Source organism: Manis javanica, chromosome 7, assembly GCF_040802235.1.
Source record: "Manis javanica isolate MJ-LG chromosome 7, MJ_LKY, whole genome shotgun sequence".
Classification (NCBI taxonomy): domain Eukaryota; kingdom Metazoa; phylum Chordata; class Mammalia; order Pholidota; family Manidae; genus Manis; species Manis javanica.
Window position 1 is genome coordinate 36,843,893 of NC_133162.1, and position 21,850 is coordinate 36,865,742.

General features: G+C 41.9%; 1 protein-coding gene across 3 annotated transcripts in view; it reads left to right on the forward strand.

The window, feature by feature from the left end:
- The first annotated feature begins 17,908 nt into the window (after positions 1 to 17,908).
- Positions 17,909 to 21,850, forward strand: part of PANK1 (pantothenate kinase 1) — a 58,541-nt gene continuing 54,599 nt past the window's right edge. The window contains exon 1 of one of the 3 annotated variants that reach the window (XM_073240716.1): positions 17,909 to 18,611. In XM_073240716.1, the coding sequence (XP_073096817.1) occupies positions 17,924 to 18,611 (688 nt within the window). In that variant the 5' untranslated portion in view covers positions 17,909 to 17,923. Of the gene's footprint in view, positions 18,612 to 19,305; positions 19,528 to 21,850 lie in introns of those variants that run through there. The other 2 variants (XM_073240717.1, XM_073240718.1) reach the window with 2 other exon arrangements.

Below are 21,850 nucleotides of genomic sequence, written 5' to 3' on the forward strand. Positions count from 1 at the left end.
AACTTTGATACCATACTATTAACTAATCTACAGATCTTACTCAAATTTCACTGATCGCACACTACTATTTTTTATAGTGCTGAATCTGATCCAGGATCACACATTGCATTTAATTCTCATATTTCCCTTATCTCTTTCAACCTAAGATAGTTCCTCCATGTTTCTTTCTCTTTCATGACAATATGCTTTTGGAGAGCACTGATCATTTGTTTTGTAGAATGTGCCTGATATCCTCATGATTAAATTCAGGTTACACACTTTTGGCAAGAATACAACAGAAGTGACACCGTGGCCTTCTAGTGCATCATTTCAGGAGTCATGTGATGTTGATATGTCTCATTGCTATTGATGTTAAGTCTGATTACTTGGTTATGGTGATGTACACCTGTCTTCTCCACTGTAAATTTGCTCTTATTCTCTTTATAACTAATATCCTTTTTGGAGATGCTTTGATGATATGCATATATCCTGTTTCTCATCAAACTTTGTCCCACTAGTTTTATCATCCATTGATGATTCTTACCTACAACAATGATTTACTGTGGTATTGGTCAAAATTGGCCAAGATTTGAGCTTCATAATTAAGTTTAGAAAGATGCCTCAGGAGAAGGTGAGAAACATCTTGCAATCTGCGATATAATGAGTTATAATACATATTTGGTCATTCAGATGACCAAATATATATTTCCCGGGTATATTTCATCTTCATTCACAGTTCCTGAAAACACTTCAGGGCCTTAAAGGTGAAATGGGTGTCTTGTCATGTTAATGGACTTTTGGGACCCACCCAAGGGTGGGGCTGCAGGCTGAATCAGCCAATATCCAGTGATTTAGTCAATCATGACTATGCAATGAGGCCTCACAAAACGCTGAAAAGAACATACCTCTCTCTTGGATTCTTCTTTTCTGTAGGAGAGCTTCTGCACTTGCAGAACCAGAACGCTTCCATGCGCTATTCAGCCAGGCTGCAAGCTCCACAAGGATTAGAAGCTCCTTTATTGGAACTTTGCCCTAATGTATCTCTTCATCTGGTTGTTAACTTATATCCTTTATTAAAGTGGTAAACCTAAGTATTTTCCTGAGTTCTGTGAGCCTCTCTAGCAAATTAATCAAACCTAAAGGAGAGGTTGTGGGAACCTCCAATCTGTAGCTGGTTGTTCAGAAACGCAGGAAGCCTGGGGCTTGCAACTGGAGTCGAGTCGGGGATGGAGGGCAGTCTTGGAGGATGGAACTCTTAACCTGTGGGACGTGGTACTGTCTCTGGGTAGATAGTGTCAGAATTGAGTTGAGTTCTTGGACACCCTGCTGGTGTTGGTGAATAGATTGGTGGTGTGTGGGGGATGACTCCCTCACACACGCACATGCACATGCACACACACTGGAATCGGGCATGAGAACCCGAAAGGAGTTATACTATTACTGTGTACATTATTGCCTTATATTGAAAAAATACACAATCTGATAGTATAATGTGGTGACAAAGAGCAGGAGCTTTGCAATCAGACAGATCCAAATAGACATACTGACTCCATTGTGTATTAGCTGCATTATTTTAAGCGATTTAACTTTTCTGGGTATCAGTTCCCTTATTGGTGCAGTAGGGATTATGGAGTCTACCTTATAGAGTCTCATGATGAATATAACGAACATAAAGCACTTTGCAAACTGTCTGGCACACAGTAAATGCTAAGTAAATGCTAAGCTATTATTATAATGATAATGGTTATTGTTATTGAATCAATCTTCAGCAGAAAGAAAACCCAAAGGTACTTTCTTGGTTTAGTTACTTATGTGAAAAATACCCTTTCTTTTTTCAAAATTTGTAGTCTTTTATGAAATCTACCTGGGAAGAATATACTCCTGATGTACCAGTTAAATGAGCAAGAAACTAGATTCAACACACACATACACCCCCCACATGCCCATAATTTTGAGTGTGATGACAAAAGAGAGAGACTGGCAAAGATAAAAGTTAATATAAACATGGAATCTAGGATTACTGAGCACACCACCGACACTGCTGGGTTTTTGTTTTTGTTTTTGTTTTTTTTGACCCAGTAGTTGATACCCTGTTCACAGTAGTAGAACTCTACTGTGTGAGCAAATGGAAACGTGCCACCCTAAAAAAAAACCTTTATTTCTCAAGTTCCCTTGCAACCAATGGTGGCTAATATGACCAATAATCAAAAGTAAGTAAGCAAAAAGAGCTACAAATATTACATGTTGACTACTAACAGCTCCAGTTTGGTTAACAAAAATGCCCAGGCAGTTCTCTGGCACTTCATCTTTTACTCATGCCAGTAAATAAGACCAAATAGTAATAAGCAACTCATGATGAGTGTCACCACCAAGTAGTTGCTACCCAAAGGGCTCATCTAAACAGCATGGCCTGAGACAGAGGTGGCAAAGAGATGGTATTTATGTTTTGATTGGCTGGTGTGGATGTTTAATAAATTGTGTGAGTTATTAAGTATCACACAGTAATTGAGATTTCTTGATGTTCTTATAAAATTCTAGGTCTGAGGTTTTGGGTGGTACCAGTTAACTGCAGCTGCCCCACTCTAGCACACCTTTCTATTCGATATTGCTTTTCTTACTGTTTCCAACTATCATCAGGTTTGTTCTACTGTTCTTCTTATAATAAAACATATTTTAATTTTAACGAATATTTGATCTCTGTCTAAAAGAAAAATAGATGGATAGAGCTTTGTTTTTTATACCTCATGCACTGGCAATTCAGTTACCTGCCAGAGGGCACAGAATTTGAAAAAACATTCAAACACATGCTTTCCAACTTCATCTGCAGATCAGCAATCCTTCTAGCTCATTCCCAATGCCCCATTTCATGTATGTTACTTTAGCCACCTTCACAACCACCATTGAAGGAAGCATTAGCATCTCATTAGGATGGGAGATATTAGAATGATTTTTCCGAGGTATTGTTGTGTAATTACTGTGCTGAAATTTTGACTGCTGTTTTGTTGATTTGCAAAGTTGTTATCTCTGAGTGTTCTTTTTCAGAAAACAGGAATGGGTAGAATAGGTAGACCAAAGGACATTTGTGTCACCTAAATTGGTGACCTCACATCATTGCTTCTTCACCAACCTTTTCCTTGTCATTTATAATGAGCTATTATTATTGAGCACTGTGTGACAGGCATTACACTGAGGGCTTTACCTCCACTGAAAAAGTTAATCATAATAACAACACTTTGAAGTCTGTTGAAAGATTAATTTCTTTTTAAGTTGACTCAGGATGCATATATAAATATAACATGAACATGCATCTGTGATTTTATTTAACATATCAATTAATGATGAAATAAGTAAGATGTTACAACCAGTTTAAGGGAGAACCCAAAGAGCAGACATATGTGTTTATCCCTCAAGAAAGCTAAAATGAACTTACTTTATAGGTGCAAAACTGATCTAGTCACAGGACAATTGATCGTATACCGCTAGACACAATTTGCACATCTATGGACAAGAATGATTTGCATTACTCTGTTGTCTACAACTTACAGAGTTGGAAATAGCTCAAAAACAATGGAATGCAGAGATGTTTTAATGGGATATCCCACCAGTCTTTTTTTATTTTCATTTCATAGTTTTTCCTGAAAAGTACTTCTATTGTTATTCCCCCTTTAAAAATGAGGAAATTGTAGCCAAAAAAGGTTACATACATTTTCCAAGATCTCATAACCAGTAAGTGGTGGAAGCATATCTGAACACAAATGTAACTGAATCTGGAAAAAAATAATTCAGTTTATTAAATCTGTTTTCCTCTTGGATTCATTGTGCTTGCAAAATTCAATTCAAAGCAAGCAAGAATCAAAAAACAGGAGCCTACTCCTTCTTGCTTTCCATGCTATAGCTGTTATAAACTGGCAGCCTGAATTCAGCCCAAGGAAATTTTTTTTTACTTGCTCAACTTAAAAAAAATTTTTTTAAATTAGTTTTGACCATTATTATTTACCTGTTACCATGCAACAAAATTCCTTCAAACTTAGTGGCTTAAAAACAATAAGAATCTATGGTCTCAGTGTCTTACCTGAGTGGTTCTGGCTCAGGGTCTCCCAAGAGTTTGCAGACAGGATGTTGGCTGGCACTGCATCACCTGAAGGCTTGACTGGGAGTTGGCTCACTCCCCTTGTTGGCCTGGTGTACAGGCTGGTCGCTGGGAGTTCTCAGTTACTTCCATGTGGACCTCTTCCCAGGTTACCTGAGTGTTCTCATTTCAGTGTGGCTGGCTTCCCCCAGAGTGAGTGATCCCAGAGAAGGCAAGGCAGTCTTTCATACCTTTTATAATCTAGCCTTGGAAGTAGCTCACATATCTTCAGTTCTGCCCTATTTTATTGGGCACTCAGACCAACCCTGATGCCGTGATACAGTGCCCAGGACACATACCATGGAGAAAGGTTATGAGGCAGTCTCAGAGACTGACTACCACATGAACATTTGAACATCATGAGATTTCACCTCAGAATATGGATTTCTGCCTTCTCTTGAACATGCCAATCTGGCACCTCTGGGCCTGCATTTACACTTGACAATAAACAGTTGTGAAGTTGAAGTTGAATAGCTACTACTCACTTTGGAAGGGGCATGAACCTCCTGGATCCATCCTAGTTCCCACTCAACTCATTTACATAACCCGTTTGGCCCTGTGACATCTTTTTCGCATTAAAAGTAATGCGCAAGATCTCCTTGTCTTTTGACAGGCTTTAAAAAAAATTTAATGAATGACAAAAGGAGAAAAATGTAAAGGTGATCGGGTTTTCTGGGTGCTGCATGTTTCCCTCAGTTGGAGTGCTATCATCCCCTTCCCTGTTTCCCACCGGCCACTGTGTGTCTACTCCCTTCTGCTTTATTTGATAGTTACTGTGTCTGTGAGACTGTTTGGGAGTTGCTAAGTGTAACTCCTAGGGAAGTTTTGAGGTGGGAAGATGAACATTATTCCATTTGGTGACCTTTCATGGGGAGAAAGTACATAATTTTTTCAAGGCATGTAATCAAGATAAATCCAGGTAATTTCATGATGAGGGCTTGACAGGTAAAAGGAAATATCCTTATGAAAAACTGGGAAGTATGCCTTGACCTTATTTTAGCTGGTTGTCACTTCATCCTGTAATATTTTTTCCATTGCTCCTTTCTCCTTTTTCCATTGTTCCTTTCCATTTCTTCTTTCTTGACTAATGTCAGTCAAGTTTTTAAATAAATTATAACTCTCAATGCAACTTGAGATAAGAGTTGACCCTGGCCATTAGCTCTAGGATTGCATGTGTGACAGTTCTGGTAAGGAGATCCAAGTTCCCTGGCTACATGGATCAGTAAAAGAAGACAGTGACCCAACAGGACCCATCAGAACTGATCCCAGGACTTTTTTTTTTTAACTATTGAAGGTCCTACCTAAGGATGAGGCTAACACAGAAGTAAGGAAAGTTGAGAGATTAGAGACTGATTCCTGATGATACTTTTGAACACTTGGATCTAACCATGTATGACTAACTTATCGCTAAACTTTTCAGTTACATAAGCAAATAAATTCCCTTTTTCACTTGAGTCATATTGAGTGAGGTTTCCATTACTGTAACCAAGAGTTCTGAATAATACAGCAAATCTGCAAATGAGACTGACTTGGGTTCCAGTTTTGGTTCTGCCACTTACCAGCCATGTGACTTTACACAAATACCTTAATCTATTTAAACCCTGAATTTTCTCATTTGCAAAGTAGGAATAAAACTAGAACTTAACTCATGAGGCTGTTAGGAAAATGAAATGAAAAAGTCACAAAATGCTTAACATAGTATTTGACAGAGAAAATACTCAGTAAATATTTTCACAGTTCACAGGTTCTGTGCTGTACAGCAATGATTTATTTTAGTCATTTCCTCATACACCTCACAGTAGGGAAGGTAGGTGTGATTTTCCTCACCCTAGAAATCAGGATACTGTGTCTTAAAATAGTTAAGATACTGGCCTGAGACTTTTTTGAAGTGTGGTTGACAGACAGTATTTTGTTAGTTTCAGGTGTACCACAAAGTGATTCAACATTTGTATACATTGCAAAGTGATCACCATGATAAATTCAGCTACCATCTGTCATTGCACAAAGTTGTTACATATTGTTAACTACTTTCCTGATGCCGTACATTGTATCCCTGTGTCTTACTTATTTTATAAGTGGGAGTTTGTACCTTTTAATCCCCTTTCCCTATTTAGCCCATTCTCTCCTCCCCCTACCCACCCTGGCAACCACCAGATTGTTCTCTGTATCTGTGAGTCAGCTTCTTTTCTGTTTTGTTTGTTCATTTGTATTGTTTTTTTAGATTCCACATATAAGTGAAATCCTATTTGTCTTTCTGATTTATTCCACTTAGCATAATACCCTCTGGCCCATCCATGTTGTCCCCAAAGCAAGATTTCATTCTTTTTTATGGCTAAGTAATATTCTATTAGGTTGCATATACCACATTTTTTGTCCATTTGTGGGTGTACCACATGTTCTTTGTCCATTCATCTACTGATGGACAGTCAGGTTGCTCCCAAATCTTGGTTATTGTAAATAATGCTGCAATGAACATAGGGTGTATATGTCTTTTTAAATAAGTATTTTTGGGTTTTTTTGGATAAATACCCTGAAGTAGATTTTGCTGGATCTTTTTTATTTTGAGGAACCTCCATACCATTTTCCACAGTGGCTACACCATTTTACATTCCCACCAACAGTGCATGAGGTCTCCCTTTCTCCACATTCTTGCCAACACTTGTTATTTCTGAAAAAAACCAACTCTTTATTGACTGAAATAAGACATGTCATCTGCCACTGAGCCCAGAGTTCTTGCGGTTTGTGTCTGTCATGGTTCAGGAAACAGAGACTAATGTGGGTATTATAAGCAGAAATCACTTAATTATCTAAAATAGTTGTTTATAATTCCATTTATTAGGTGGGGGAACTCTGCTTTTAATATCGTGTAGCTAGGAGTTATAATGGACCAACCCATGCCACAACAACCTAGTTAACATATATATATGTAAGTGACTTTCTACATCTAGGAGTGCAGCTGCTGGATCCCAAAATATATGAAAATTCAACATTATAAGATTATGTCAAATTATTTCCAAAATGGTGTCTCATTTCACAATCCCACTCCAGTCAAAACTGCCACCACTAGCTGTCCCAGTCTGTCCCCTACCTGCTCTGCTTTCATTTGTTCATGTGGGAGTCTCCCCAGAGACCTCCTCTTCCTTTCTGGCAATGAGAGATACTTCACCGAGTGTGTTGTACTGGAGGAACCTTTGAGGTAGGGCAGGAGGATGGGCTGAGGACGAGCACATAGACAGGACAGACGTTACTGGTTAAGTTTTAGCCATTGGGTTGAAAGTGGGCTCATGAATGTTACTTGCATTATTATAAACAAAGATACAGGCAAAAATAAATAATGGAGGTAAAAAAAATTTTTTTTAATATACTTCACTGGAAGGACTGAAGGACTGGCTTCAAGTGGAGTTTGCAGAAAGCACTCCCAGAACCTGACATAACTTACCATACAGGGATGCCATACACTGGAGGCCAGGACAGCTGAATTCAAGAACAAGTCATTGTATCTCCACTGTAAGCTAAAGATTGGAAATCACAGAGCCACTGCGATTGCCACTACAACTTGATACCTGGAAAGCTGAAGAATGGATGCTGGAGAAAGCTGCTGCAGGAAAACCTGTGTTTCCTAATACGCTTGCAGTAGGAAGCAGCCAGTGAGGCCTCTGCCTCATTTCCTACCTTCCAGAGCTCATTTGGGTGCACCCAGTTGACAGAACTGAATTAGCAGAACCAAATTAGCATCCGGAAATCTAGCTGCAAAGGAGTCTTAGAAATGTTTTAGCTTTTCAGCCTTAGAAATATAGAACGTTACCCCAGAAGGATGAAATGGAAACCAAGCAAACTAATCAATAGTATCTATGGCAGAGACAATGCTGTTTTCATCAAACCCACTTCATTTTCCTGTCAGGCCTATAACTAAACTACATTCCCTTCTTCCCAAGGTCAGTGAAGCCATATGGCTGACTTCTGAATATGTCAAATGAAATATGTGCAGAAGTGATCTGCCACTCACAAGCTGGGCTCCTAAAACATCCCTGGTGGTCATCATGCTCTCTATCCTCTCCCAGCTGCTGGCTGGATACCCACACTCTGGCAAACTTAGGAGTCATGCTTTGAAGATGGTTGGAGCCTCTGCTAGCTTTGGCTCTGTTACTTGACTGCATGGAGCAGAGTTGCCTCTCAACCTCCCCCCTCTACATTGGACTATAGAGTGAAAAATGAACTTTATTGTGCTATTGTGTATATTGTGTTAAGCCACTAAGACTCAGAAGTTCTTTTTTTGCAACTAGCATTAATACTATGATGAAAACCACAAATGGAACCTTGAAGTGCGAGGGTCGCTCCAAAAACAAAAACCTAAAATAAGTGGCACTGGCTTATGATGCCAGCTGTAGGAACAAAGGAAATTGATTCCAAAGGCAGAAAAGGTGGCAGTCCATGCTGTGTGATGGCAAAACACTCAGTAAAAATTCTCGCTTATAATTACTTAAGAGGCAGGACATATGCTTACTGAGCTGTCCGCTCTAAGAGAAGCAGTTGGAAAGACCCAAGCTGTTAGTGTGAATTGGCTGCTGCTGGCTGGCAAGTTCAGGCAGTTTGCAGGAAGAAATGTGAGAAAATAAGAAAATTATATAAATTGGTATCTTGAAGTGGACCACTTCTAGGCCCCAAACAGTAGGAAGTAAGGTTCAGAAAACTATGAGCAACAAAAGCCTATGACAAAGGTGACATTAAAGTTGTGGTCTTCCCGCTCAGTCCTGACAGATTCAAGGTGGGTGCCACCATTAAGTTGAAAGAAGCATGAGGATTAGTAAAAAAGACACAAAGAAAAGAACTATGTCTAGGAAAGTATTTTGAGTATAGTTGGTGGCACAAGAACTATCTAAAAGGAAATCAATGAGAAGCTTGTTAAGTTTCTGAGGAAATAATATTTCCAAAGAAAACAAAAGTCTAAGACAAAGGCTAGTTAAGGCACAAAACAACACTCAGCCTTGGACTCCCAGCTTTCCAGAGGAAGGAAACAGACTCCAAAGTAGGCATAGCCCCAGAAATAGCTTCCTCCCTACCACCCCCTTCAGATATCTCCATGGAGGGTAATGGCCAATCCAAAGAATTCCCAAAGACAGGAACCAGGGGGCACAGAGAAATATGGGTGAAGTAATTCCTGTCCTAGAAGAGAAACAGAGTCCGATCAAAGACATTTAATGGTACTTCTGGTCGGGGAAACGTCATAATGCCCTCTGACTGCTTTGGACCACTGTCAACTTTGTCTTTCATTTCTTCCCTTTCCAAATAGGACACTGAATTTATTTGTCTGCTTGCTTCTGTATAATTGAGGATGAGAAAGGAGCAGGTATAACTTCAGCTTGTAAATTACTCAACCAAAAAGAACTACATGGGTACCAGATGAGGATGACTGAGCATCACTCATGGCTTTTAGCTGGATTCAGTGGCTTTGGAGAAGGTTCTCAGGGGTGGAGGTGGGGAGGAATTTATTCTATACTGGGAGGAAGAATGAATGGGAAATTCTGTTGAGCAGAGAGCAAATAGTGGCAGAGACAGACCATATGTTTTCCAAGCTCATTTCTCTTTCCTCCCAGGCATTGAACTACAATTCTCAAACTCCTAAAATTAGATGGAGGCCACTTGATTGAGTTCTGGCCAACAAGATGTGGACAAAGAAGCTGTATTATATTTCTAGGCCTAGTCCCTAAAACATTCCCCACATCCTCTATGCTCTTGTTTGTCCTTCATCTCCTATCTTGATGTCAACACGGCGGGTAACACTAGGCTCCTAAATGACTGCCCAGAGTGGAAACCCCCATCTGACCACTTTGAGAGCAACAAAGAAGTTTTTATTGTTTTAAGTCACGGATATTTCAGAATTATTTATTACAGAAACTAGTGTTAATTATGTTAATAAAATCTCCACAGTACTAATGTAACATGCTAAACGTTATATGAAAAATGGGCAGCTAGATGTTTACTCAGAGACTCCAGACCTTTTAAATACATTATTTCAGCTGTTAGATGATCACAGACCAGCCCATCTGATAAATAAATTTCAATTTTCTAGGGACTGCATTTCTGACACAAATATACCCACCCACAATGAAACAATGGATATATCTTATCTAAGTGTGCCTGAGGGGTGGGCCAGAAAGATGCCAAGTGAAGTGGGGAAAGCCTTAACATTGTTTACAGGTACGGTTCCAGATCGAATCCTGCATCAGTGTCACAGATGGTCTGTCACTCAAGACCCAACCCAGGGAAGAGAAACCACCTGCATGTCTAGAAGACAAGAACTATGGGGCAGGAAAGAAGGAGAGGCAGAGAAGCTAATCAGAGACAGCGAGGCAACGCAGACATGAGCAATGTAAGAAGCCACTACCACCCTCAGACTGGCAAGACACAGGGGCAGGTGGTATATTCACAGCCCAGGAGTTGAGATCACCCAGCAGGAGAGAGAATCAAGGCAGACGGGTGCCATAGGCACTGGAGACCTCAGAAGCCAGAATGCCTCCCAAGGTGGTGTGGGAAGGAGAGGAAGACCCTGCCATTCCCTGTCCGGTGTGTCCCCCTGACTAAAGCAGCACAAAGACAACCAACCTGGGAGCCCAAGAAAGACCACCTGTGGGAGCCTGCCTGCCCACTTCACTGAGCAGGGCAGGGGGATGTCAGGCAGAGGATCTGGGCTCACACAAGCATAGGATCCACAGAAACTGCCCTGAGACTGCCATGCTATGTGGAAGGGTCATGTGGAGGGAGAATGATGACCAGCCAGCCCCAGGTTCTCTAGTCATTCCAACCTGGTGCCAGACATGGAAATGAAAGAGCCACCTTGGACATTTCAGCTCCAGCAGACACGAGTTAGAGAAAAACTGAGGAACCAAACCACAGCTAGAATTTCAGTCTCAGAGATACAAGTAAATAAGGCCCCAGTTAAACAAACCACCCCACTATCCAGTCATCATTAAATAGACGAGCTATTTCTGAGCTCTGTCCAAATTCCAGATCCACAAAATCAGAAGCATAACAAATGTTATTTAATGCCACTAAACAAACAAAAACTTTTTTAGTACACCATGAGATTTGAAAAAGATAACTTGAATGAGACATACTGGCTGCAAGAAGTGCCATTCCTACCCTAGCCGCTGAACTGGATCCTATGTAAAAAGCAGTTGCTCACCATTGGCATTGACTTTGATTCCAAATAACATGTGTGACCTCTGCAGAGCAGCAACAGGGATGCCAGCTGAAGGCTCATCCTGGCAAAGTTCTCTTCTGCTTGAGCCCAGAGGACAGGGGAGATCTGTGAAAGCTGGCACTCTTCCAACTGCTGAGGGGCGCTCCAGCCACTCTGTTACCTGACACAGCAACCCCGTCTTGCCGTACCGGGAAGGCAGAGAAAGATCTGGCTTTGTTTAACTACATTATTGGGGTTAAATGAACCTCACTTAATGGGCATTTAATAATAACGATAGCTAATATTTACTGAGCATCTCACAAATGATTTTAAATTCCTTATCACCATTCTCAAATGGTCACTCAAACTGCCTGGCAGTTTCAGAAGTAAGCTAAATACCCATCTTCTCTCAATACCCACTGCCATCCTCTTTCTCCTCTCTGTAAGCTGAGGACCTCACCTCATGTTTCACTGTGATCTCCAAAACTAGACTTCTTCCTGCCATCTGATTTACTTCTTTTCTCTTTCAACAATGGAGGAAGTACCCCTCCTCCTATTAAAGACCTCCTTCCATTTGTGTTCTAGATCATCCCACCACCTTCACTCTCTCCTCTGATCATTCTATCAGCACTCAAATAGGCTCCACTTTGAAAACTTTGCTTTGACCGCTAAGGTCCCTCCAGGTACTGCCCTGTTTCTCTCCTCATCATGGGACCCTCACTGCTTGGAACAATGGCTTGCACATGGTAGCATCATTTTTAAATATTTGTTGAATGAATATACAAAATAGAGATTGTTAGAGCTAGGACATTTTTAAAAGAGAAATGAGGCTCTTTTGGAAACAAGATTCAAGACCAGACTGCAAAAGAAATAAGAGGACCCAATAATTGTGATGAACTGCAGTACTGTTCAGGCACTGGAATATCATAGCAGATGTTCACAACCATGGTGTTAGGTAATACGAGATATACCGCCTTTTGGGAGGCACTATGGGTGAGTTATGAAGCATGCAGTTTCTAGAGCCACCTAGACCTGAGTTCAGTGTCAGTTAATCATTTTTTGCTTTGTGAACTTGGATGAGTCAATGAGCCCCTCTCAGTTTTAGGGGTTCCTGCAACTGGAACATGAGGATAGTAATAGGATCCATTTCACATGACTACTCTGATTAAAGAGACAACACTTACAGTGTAAATATTAGATAATAAGACTAAAATTTTGCTAAACCCAGCTCCATTCCTAAAATTATGCCCAATACTTAGGGTCACTCTGAGTATAGCCTATCACATTTCTAGGCAGCCGTACCCCATCCTTAACCAAATCATAATTAGAAGATACTCAAAAAATATTGATGACTGACAGGGAATTTGTTCATGTGGGGTATGTTTCATTGCGGTACAGTTGTTATTGGTAGTGCTGATGCTATATTTTCCCATCTCTGTTGACCAAAAAAACCCCAAGGAACCTAAATAGGCAACAAGAGTATTAGGTAGAAAATACTCCATCAGCAGGGAGAAGAGTAACCAGTTTAGATGAACAATAACAGAAAAGGACTGGCCTGGGCCTTCTCCAATGATTAGTTCCAATAGGTAATTTTCCTTACATTTGATTTATCCTAATGGGAAGGACCTTCTATTCAGCAAGTATCTGTGAAGTGCTACCATATTTGATACAGCATACGCTAAGAGTACCTCCTCTACGTCCACCCCAACCTTAGTTAACCTCTATTTGATATTTAGAGTTCACCTTGGGTATCATCTCCTCCGCTAAAGCTTAAGACAAGGTCAGGGCACCGGCGGACATGTTCTGACAGCACTGGGAGCTTTACCTTTCTTGCACTTTGCAGGTGCGCTTACACCTTTACTTTTGTGGTGATTGTGTGTTGAACGCCTGTCTTTTCTGGAATCTAGATAAGGATAGGGACTTTGTCTGGTTTTGCTCAAGCTTGTATCTCTGGTACTTAGCTTGGTGCCTGCTCTGTAGTAGTTGCTCAATTCCAAGGAAAGGAAAAGACTGAGGCTCTGATGAGGCTTTCATGTCACTGTTAATGACAAACACTGCAGAGCAGGTTTTGCTTGTTTTTGGTGACCTCTCACTCCCCAAGGCAGCTCTGCTCCTAGGGCCCTGCAGAAAGCAGTATGAAAGCCTTTTTATATATATATATTTTTTTTCATTAAAATATAATTTATATACAATATTATATTGGTTTCAAGCATACAACATAGTGATTTGACAGTTAAATACATTATTAAATTAAATGCTCACCTCCACTAGTATAATTACTGTCAACATAGATGTTACAGAACTATAGACTGTATCCTCTACGCTGTACTTTCATCCCCATGACTCCTTTATATTATGATTGAGATTTTGTGTCTTTTTATCCCCTTCACCTGTTTCTCCCACCCACCCATGCAAATCATTTAAAATAGTCTCTTGTATTTCTTGCATGATGTGCTCCATGGCAAATCTCTAAAGAAGGTGCCAACACCAATAACAAAACAAAAATGAAAAAAAGTTCATCTAGGATCAATATTATTCTGGTAGTCAAAGTTCTAGTAATTCTTTTTGAACTATGCCTTGAATTGTCTTTTCTGGGTGCTCACACTGTAACATAAATGTGGGTAAGTGGATGGATGCTTGGGAATGCTTGATGCTATCTCCATTTTAGCAAGTACCTAAAATTTCTATAGTGATAGTGTATAATGACGGTGTGGCAACGGGTTTTGTGTGTGTCTTCAGAAAGTAACAGTAAATCACCTCTTATATGGTATTTTCCAATATTATTATATTTGGTCTCCCAGCTAAGGACTTCCTCCCCCAATCCATTCTCCAGCCTGCTACTAGAGGTCCTTACAGAATGTAAATCTTGTAGTTTCTGACAGCCTAGAACTCTTGAATAATTTCCTGTGGCCCTCAGGAACAAGTCCAAGCTCTTTGCTATGTGCAGAAAACCATCTGAAATTTGGACCCCCATCTAATGTTTTCAGCTGCTATAGCTCACATCCTCCATTGGTAAGCTGTCCTTCAGCCTTATGGAACTCTTGGCAGTTTCCCAAACATGTCAGGTGGTTTCATACCACCCTCAAAATCTACTCCCTCAGGTCTGAATGGATTTCCTTCAACCTAACCTGAAGAAATCCCTTTTTTTTTTTTGAGAGGGCATCTCTCATCTTTATTGATCAAATGGTTGTTAACAACAATAAAATTCTGTATAGGGGACTCAATGCTCAATGCACAATCATTAATCCACCCCCAGCCTAATTCTCATCAGTCTCCAATCTTCTGAAGCATAGCGAACAAGTTCTTACATGGTGAACAAATTCTTACATAGTGAATAAGTTCTTACATGGTGAACAGTACAAGGGCAGTCATCACAGAAACTTTCGGTTTTGATCATGCATTATGAACTATAAACAATCAGGTCAAATATGAATATTCGTTTGATTTTTATACTTGATTTATATGTGAATCCCACATTTCTCCATTATTATTATTATTATTATTATTTTTAATAAACTGCTGAAGTGGTAGGTAGATGCAAGATAAAGGTAGAAAACATAGTTTAGTGTTGTAAGAGAGCAAATGTAGATGATCAGGTGTGTGCCTGTAGACTAAGTGTTAATCCAAGCTAGACAAGGGCAATAAAACATCCATGGATGCAGAAGATTTTTAAGAAATCCCATTTTTATTAAAAATTCAGCTTGAGGGTCATTTCCTCCCTGAAACCTGTTTTAACATTCATCTCAGTACCCCCTACACTTTCCCTACCCCAGGCTCACTCTCTCGAGTCCTCTGGAGTTACCTCTCATTGCACAGGTGACATACTTCACTTTGTTCATTGTTTCTTCCCTTAAAGCAGCCAGGGTAATCTGCAAAAGACCCCCTGCCTTTCTCCCTAAGAGAAAGTGACCTTGCCTAAAACAGTCCTAACTCCCCCACCTCCCGTCCATAAAATCTTTCCATTCTGTGCAGTTCTTCAGAGCATCTCTCTCCTTGCTAGAGGGGATGCTACCCAATTCATGAATCCCTTAATATAGCCAATTGATCTTCAAATTTACTTGGATGAATTTGATTTTTTAACAGTACGTACTGGAGATGCTAGAAAACCATCTGACTTCTCTTTCCCCTGAATAGTAAGCCCCTCGAGAACAGTGAAGGCACCTATTTTGTCTTTGTATTCCCACCATCTTTAGTGTCCACAACATAGCACACACTTAAAAAAAGATTGGTAAATAAATGAGTGAATGAATGAAGGGAAAGAAATGGCTTGTGGGTTCCTTTCTCCCTCATGTTCTTCCAAACGTTACTTGTTCCATGCCCCTGGTGGATGGAGCACGTGATAGCTCATGCCTCTGAGTTACACCGCTGAGACACACCCCCCTGAATAAACCTGTGAGATGCCACCTGACTTCCTACCACATGCCGGTGTAACTGATCCAGTGTATCAGCGTGACAAGGCGGGAGAAAGGAAGCAAGTGGAGGACATTCTGTCCCCAGGACCAGTACTTCTGCTCTGCCTGGGGCTGAGCCACCTGGCTCAGGCTTTCCTCACCATGCCTGGGAATCAAGCTGAAGAGAACAGATCCTTGGAGATACTGCATTGCTAAAGCTCTTATTTGTATCTCTGATGTAAATTGCTTCCTAAACTACTCAGCTTAAATTATATGGGAATTTGAAAACTTATCTATTTGAATATTTAGAAGTGGCAGTGGAGATTTTTTAGCAAATATACAGTAGAAAGTAAGAGACACTCTGGGTGAAATATCACCTAAGTCATCTATTCAGTCATAAATAATTACCAAGAGTTTCCTAGGGATACAATGATGAGTGAGAGTCATCTGCCTTAGTGGAGATCACAGTGCAGTGGGGGGAGACAGACAAACCAATAGTATTATCTGACTTTTTCATAGCACTTATGATGTGCTGGGCACTTTACATATATTAACTTATTTCATCATTGTAACAATTCGGTGATGTCCTATTATTATCCCCATTTACAAATGAGGGAACAGATGTATTGAAGAGTCATAAACTGAGAGTCATGAAGGTGAAGTATAGGGAGTAGAAAGACAGTCTAGTCCTAAGGATCAGGGAAGGTGTCTCTAAATCTAAGAGGTTGAAGTGAAAATCTGAGGACTGAGTTGGGATCTAGTAGACAAAGAAGCCTGAGGGAAGAGAGTTTCAGGGACTGGAAACAGCGATGCAGAGGGATAGTCATTTGTTCGAGGAACTGACTGACAGGCTGCTCTATAGCAGGGGAGGCAGGCAGAGGCCACAATCACCTAGGTTTTTTCCTCTATGTCTTCAAATAGTATAATAAGGTCCGAGAAGTAGAGAGAGATTTGGATTTAGTCGTAGCTTTGCTCTTAATATATAATAGCCTCAGTCATTTCTCTGTGGCTCAGTTTCCTTATCTGAAAAAAATGAGTGGATGCAACAGAGTCCTCAAGAGGTCCATACGCTTCTAGAGTTGGGGTTCTAGGTCAGGCTCTGCTAGAAGGAAGTGCCAATCTGAGGTGCAAGCCCAGGCTGTTGCTGAGCATGCTAAGGCCCAGGGGACCTGGCAACTCAGTGGACCTGCCAGCATTTGCCAGCAGGGACTCCTCTGTAGATTGAATAAATACAAATGATAGAGAACATAACATGTAATAAATCATACGGTAAGTATGACTGTGAGCATGGTTTGTTCCCCTTGCTTGAAATGAAGGGTGTACTGTTAACAATGACAGGGTAATAATGATAACTACCTCTTTGGAGCATTTACTGTGTGCCAGGAATTGTGCCAGGTACTAAGTACATGTCTCATAGCTCCTTGTTAGATTCAAAAGCTGAGGCCTCAAGGGATTACATAACTATGGGAAGGTCCTCACCACCCAAATTTGTCCTGCCTACTGAACATGCCTAGTCCTGTTTTCTAATGCCAGGTGTGTTAACTTGAGCAATGACCTTCTCTGGGTTTGCTCAGTGACTGAGTTGGAATCTGAACCAGCTCTGACTCCAAAGCTTATGGTGTTGCCCACCATGCAATGCTACCATCCCTTCTTAAAACACAGGCAACTCCTTACTCTATAAATAGAATGACATTGTCTCTTGAAGTTCTTTCTGGGTGAGGAAAGTGCTTTTTATAGCTTGGACTACTTCTGTTTACTTGATCTCTTCCAGCACTGGTTAATCCTGTCTACAGCTTTGTCCTTCACTGTCCTTACACTGTATTCCTAGGTTTCCTCCCTGCAAAAGACAAGTCCACGAGACCACATGGTGTCTATATGTGTGCCAGCAAAGAAATTTCACTCCCTGCCTCCCTAGATCGGCGTACCTTTCTATAAATAATCATTCTTCTTCTTCCCCTCAGGCCTGTGACTAGTTTGGTCACTTAACCACACAACCACACACACTCACAAAGCAGGGAAGGAGGGGTCAGCGGGGACACGGGTGGGAGGGGGCAACGTGAATGACCTTGCAAAGGTATTGAGCCCACTGGGAGCAGGATTAGCAAACCTGAAACCTGCACAAATGTTTGTCTTCCTCTCCGTTCCTCCCGAAGCTGCCTAATCCTCTCGCGCCCTCTCGGCTCTCTCCGCCATACAAAGCCCAACCAGCCCATCTCTTTGCAAACCCAGAGAACTTCAGTCCCCATGTTGAAACTCGTCGGTGGCTGTGGCGGGCAGGACTGGGCATGCTCAGTAGCAGGTCCAGGTCTGGGAGGCGAGGAAGCCGCGTTTGAAGTCGCGGGGCCCGGGGGTCCAGGGGAGGCGGGCTGCGGGGGCCCCGGCTGGGGGTGCGCGGGGATCCCGAGCTCTGCGCCCGGAGCGGACATGCTCCAGGCCGGGGCGGCGGGGCCGGCGCGTGGGGGCCAGGGCGCGGAGGAGGCGGGGGAGCCGGTAGGAGGAGGGGAGGAGCGCCCGGCTCGCCATTCCCCGGCGCCCGCTCTGCGGCTGCTGAATCGGAAGCCGCAGGGAGGATCCGGGCAAATAAAGACGCCCGAGAATGACCTCCAGCTAGGCCGCCTGAGCCGGGGCCCGCGCGCTGCCCCACCGGCCTCCGGCATGGGCGACCGGGGCAGGCAGCCGGAGCGCTCGGCACCGCACGCCCCGGGAGCCCCCGCGGACGCCGGCGCTGGCGCGGTGAACGGGCTGCTGCACAACGGCTTCCACCCACCGCGCCTCTGCAGCCGAGGCCCCGCGAGCGGCGGCGACACTGCGCCCCCGCGCCTCCCGCTCCTGCCCGAGCTCCAGCCGCAGCCGCCGCCCCCTCTGCACGACTCCCCGGCCAAGAAATGCCGGCTGCGGAGGAGGATGGACTCGGGGAAGAAGAACAGGCCGCGTAAGTCCCCCGGGAAGGTAGCGCCGGCGCGAGGCGGGCGCAGCGTTCGGGGCCCGACGCCCGGGATCCGAGGGGCAGGCGCCCCAGCGCACCCGGTGCGCCCCAGCGCCCACCATTGGGGGTGGACGGAGGGGGCGCCCGGGTCTGGATCTTTCCCTAGGGGCGCCAAGCCCTAAAGATCGCTGCCTGAACCTGACCCTTGTTTGCTTCCATCTGTAGAATGGGCTAGTTGTACGCGGAGCCTGAGCTGCGGCTTAGGCTCAATAAAAGGCGAACGCATTGCCCGCCTTCTAACTTGTTGGTGGGAAAATGCACGTGTGGGAACATTTAATGGGGTCCGGAGGTAGGGGTAGAGTAGAACCAACAGCCGGAGCTGCCCCCTCTCCCTTCTCGCGCTCTTCCTTTCTCAGAGAGCTCCTCTTTTGGGGACTGACGCTCCAGCAGCCAGCTTGCCCTTTGAATTCCAGAGTAGCCTTCTGCACCGTGGGTTTATTGGCGATCTCAAGGCCTGGAGGCGTGGAGTTTGACAACCCTCCAAATCACAGACTATTAAACGCTGCTTCTTCGCAGCCAATGAGAGGACTTGTTGGGAGGGACACACCCACTGATACCATGTGGGCCGGAACTATCTGGACCAATGAAGATTGGAGGTGAATTTTTTTTTTTCGGTGAGAGGGGCGGTAGAGTTGAGGGTTTCAGTGGTAATGCACAGCGCAGAAAGCTGGAATGCATTATTTCAGCATCTACAGCTTGTGTATAAAATGTTCATTTGTAAAGAGTACCTTCCCCGCAGTACGTTCTGGGATGTAAATTTGTAGACCGAGTTTACAGCCGGATTTTCCTAGCTGAGCTGAACCTCATTCAACTGGTCCTTTCTGGTTGGCTTTCATGAAGCTTTTAAATGGCAAAAAGCAAAGTAAGTAGAGAGCGTTCTAATAAGTGCATTCAATAAGTGATGGCTTTCAAACATGCACGTTTTGCATACACTTTAGTCTGTCTGATATAGGGAAATTGCTAGAGAGCTTTTGGATTTATCTGTGTGAAAGCTTGTTATTTGGCTAACAGGTTCTGTTTGGCAAACTTGTTTCTCTCTGTTTCTCAGTTTAGACTCTTAGCTTTTCGGATCCAATTAAAGTCCCTGAGACATCGGAAAGTATTTGAACGTGACTGTAGGACGAGGTGACTGATAACTTGTGTGTTGCAGTTCTGAAATGTTTAGGTTGAAAGTAAGGTCTTCTCTGGAACTTAGAAGCCACACAGCAGATTTGGCTACAGTTGTAAGGAAAGCATCTAGCACCAGTATTTGTATTTGCTTTTGTTTTTGAGACTCATTAGGAAATGACTTTGTTTATGGACTTAATATTGATTACTTATGATTTATTTACCCTTTTACCTTTTCGGAAGCCATGTTCTAGTTATTTCTCTGATCTGCATTCACAGGTTATATGAGAGTTTGCAATTTAGTAGCTAAAATAAAATGAAAGAACTGTATTGAACTTTAGTATCGCTAGCTAAAATGGCCTATATTTAATTGAGGGCATAACAGCTCTTGAAATAATTCTTGAAGAATTGACAATATACTGTCTTAATAATAGCCTGGAGGCAGAGAAAAAAATAACCTTTAACCTTAACTTGTGCTTGTGAACCTACAGGAATTATTATTTTACAATACAAGAAAATATAACTTCATGCCTGTGTGCTTTCTGTCAGAAGTTGAAGCAGTTTGTATGTTTTACAAAATAAAAACCTCCATTATTTAATTTTAGGAACGATGATACTGATTTATAAACTTTTAAAAAGTATTCATCGAAATTGACTTCTTGTTTTCCTATCATGTTTTGTTTTCTCAAATTTGAACAAAGATTTATGAAGTTTTACCTATTCCAAGTCACATTTGCTATGTTCACTACCAAAATTTCTTAGTTAAAACTAGTTTTAATATCTTTATGCTTGCCTATTTACATTTAGAAATCTTTTTTATTTAAAAAAACATGTTACTCAATCAGTTGATATTTAGGTACAATTTTTGATGACTGGCAGGTTTTATATAAACAGTTATTAGAAAGAGTATTGGGTGCTTCAAATGGAATTTAAGAGTAATGTTGGGGTGGAAGCATCAAAGGTGAACAACTAATTCCCACTTACCAATTTACGACATCAGATGCCTGCTTCTGTCCCAATCAGAAGCAGTGCCTGGAATGCATATGTGGGTAGGTGTGTTTCTATTTGGTGATATTTTGGGTGGAGTGCAATACACATTAAAATACTTAATGTTTAAAAATGATGAATTGAATGAAACAATACAGTAGTGTTTGATTATTTTAAAAATTTAAATCTGAACCCTTAGTGCAGGACTACTCACAATCTTATAATCTAAAAAATCAGGCCAGTGTCAGGTTGACTTTACTAAACCAGGGAAGGAGAATATTGATCCTCTGTTTTCATCTCACCTATCATTGTCTTAACTCTACTTATCCTTGGAAAGGTTTTCTAAGACTGACTGCTTCCTCAAGCTTCCTTAGTTACTTTACCTTACCCTGCTACTTAGCAGCCGAGTGACCTCAACCAAGTTACCAGCTCTCATCTTGAAATGCTGGAGTTGTCTTAGGTGATCTCCAGTTGTTGTTTCTTGTACCCCTAAAACTGATGATACTTCGGAGCTTAACAGTTCTTCCTATATGATCTATATGATGTCTACACTAGTTACTCCCTCTGCCACATGACTTAGCATTTAATTATGCTTTGTTTTTGCCAATTGTTTCATGGTGTTGCTTGTCTTATCTCCCCAAGGCAGTTGGCAGTCTAGGTATAGATGTATTTTTTTCTCCAGGCCTTACACCCTGGGCGCCCGGGTATTTGACTGTTGTCACAGAAAAAAAGTACAAGTGACATCATTACCACCTCACTAAGGTAGTTGATTCCATCCCTACAAAGATGGCAAAAGGCCTTCAGTGGAGTTTCCATAAGGTAGCAGTAGGGAGAGTCCTTTTGTATGTTCCTTGGTGCTCTGATTCTTTGACACATACATAGTACCACCTTTCAGAGTCAGTTCATTTCCCAAATATTTTGAAACTAATGATAGTCCTAATTAAATGCTGTGAGGGCCTAATATGTTGTAAATGGTGTACCCATTCAAACTGGAGAGGGCTTGAGTTTCAATTGTAGCTGCATGATGTGGGGCCAATTACTTAATCTTTATGCTTCAATTTCAGTTTAGAAAGATGTATATAATCATTGTT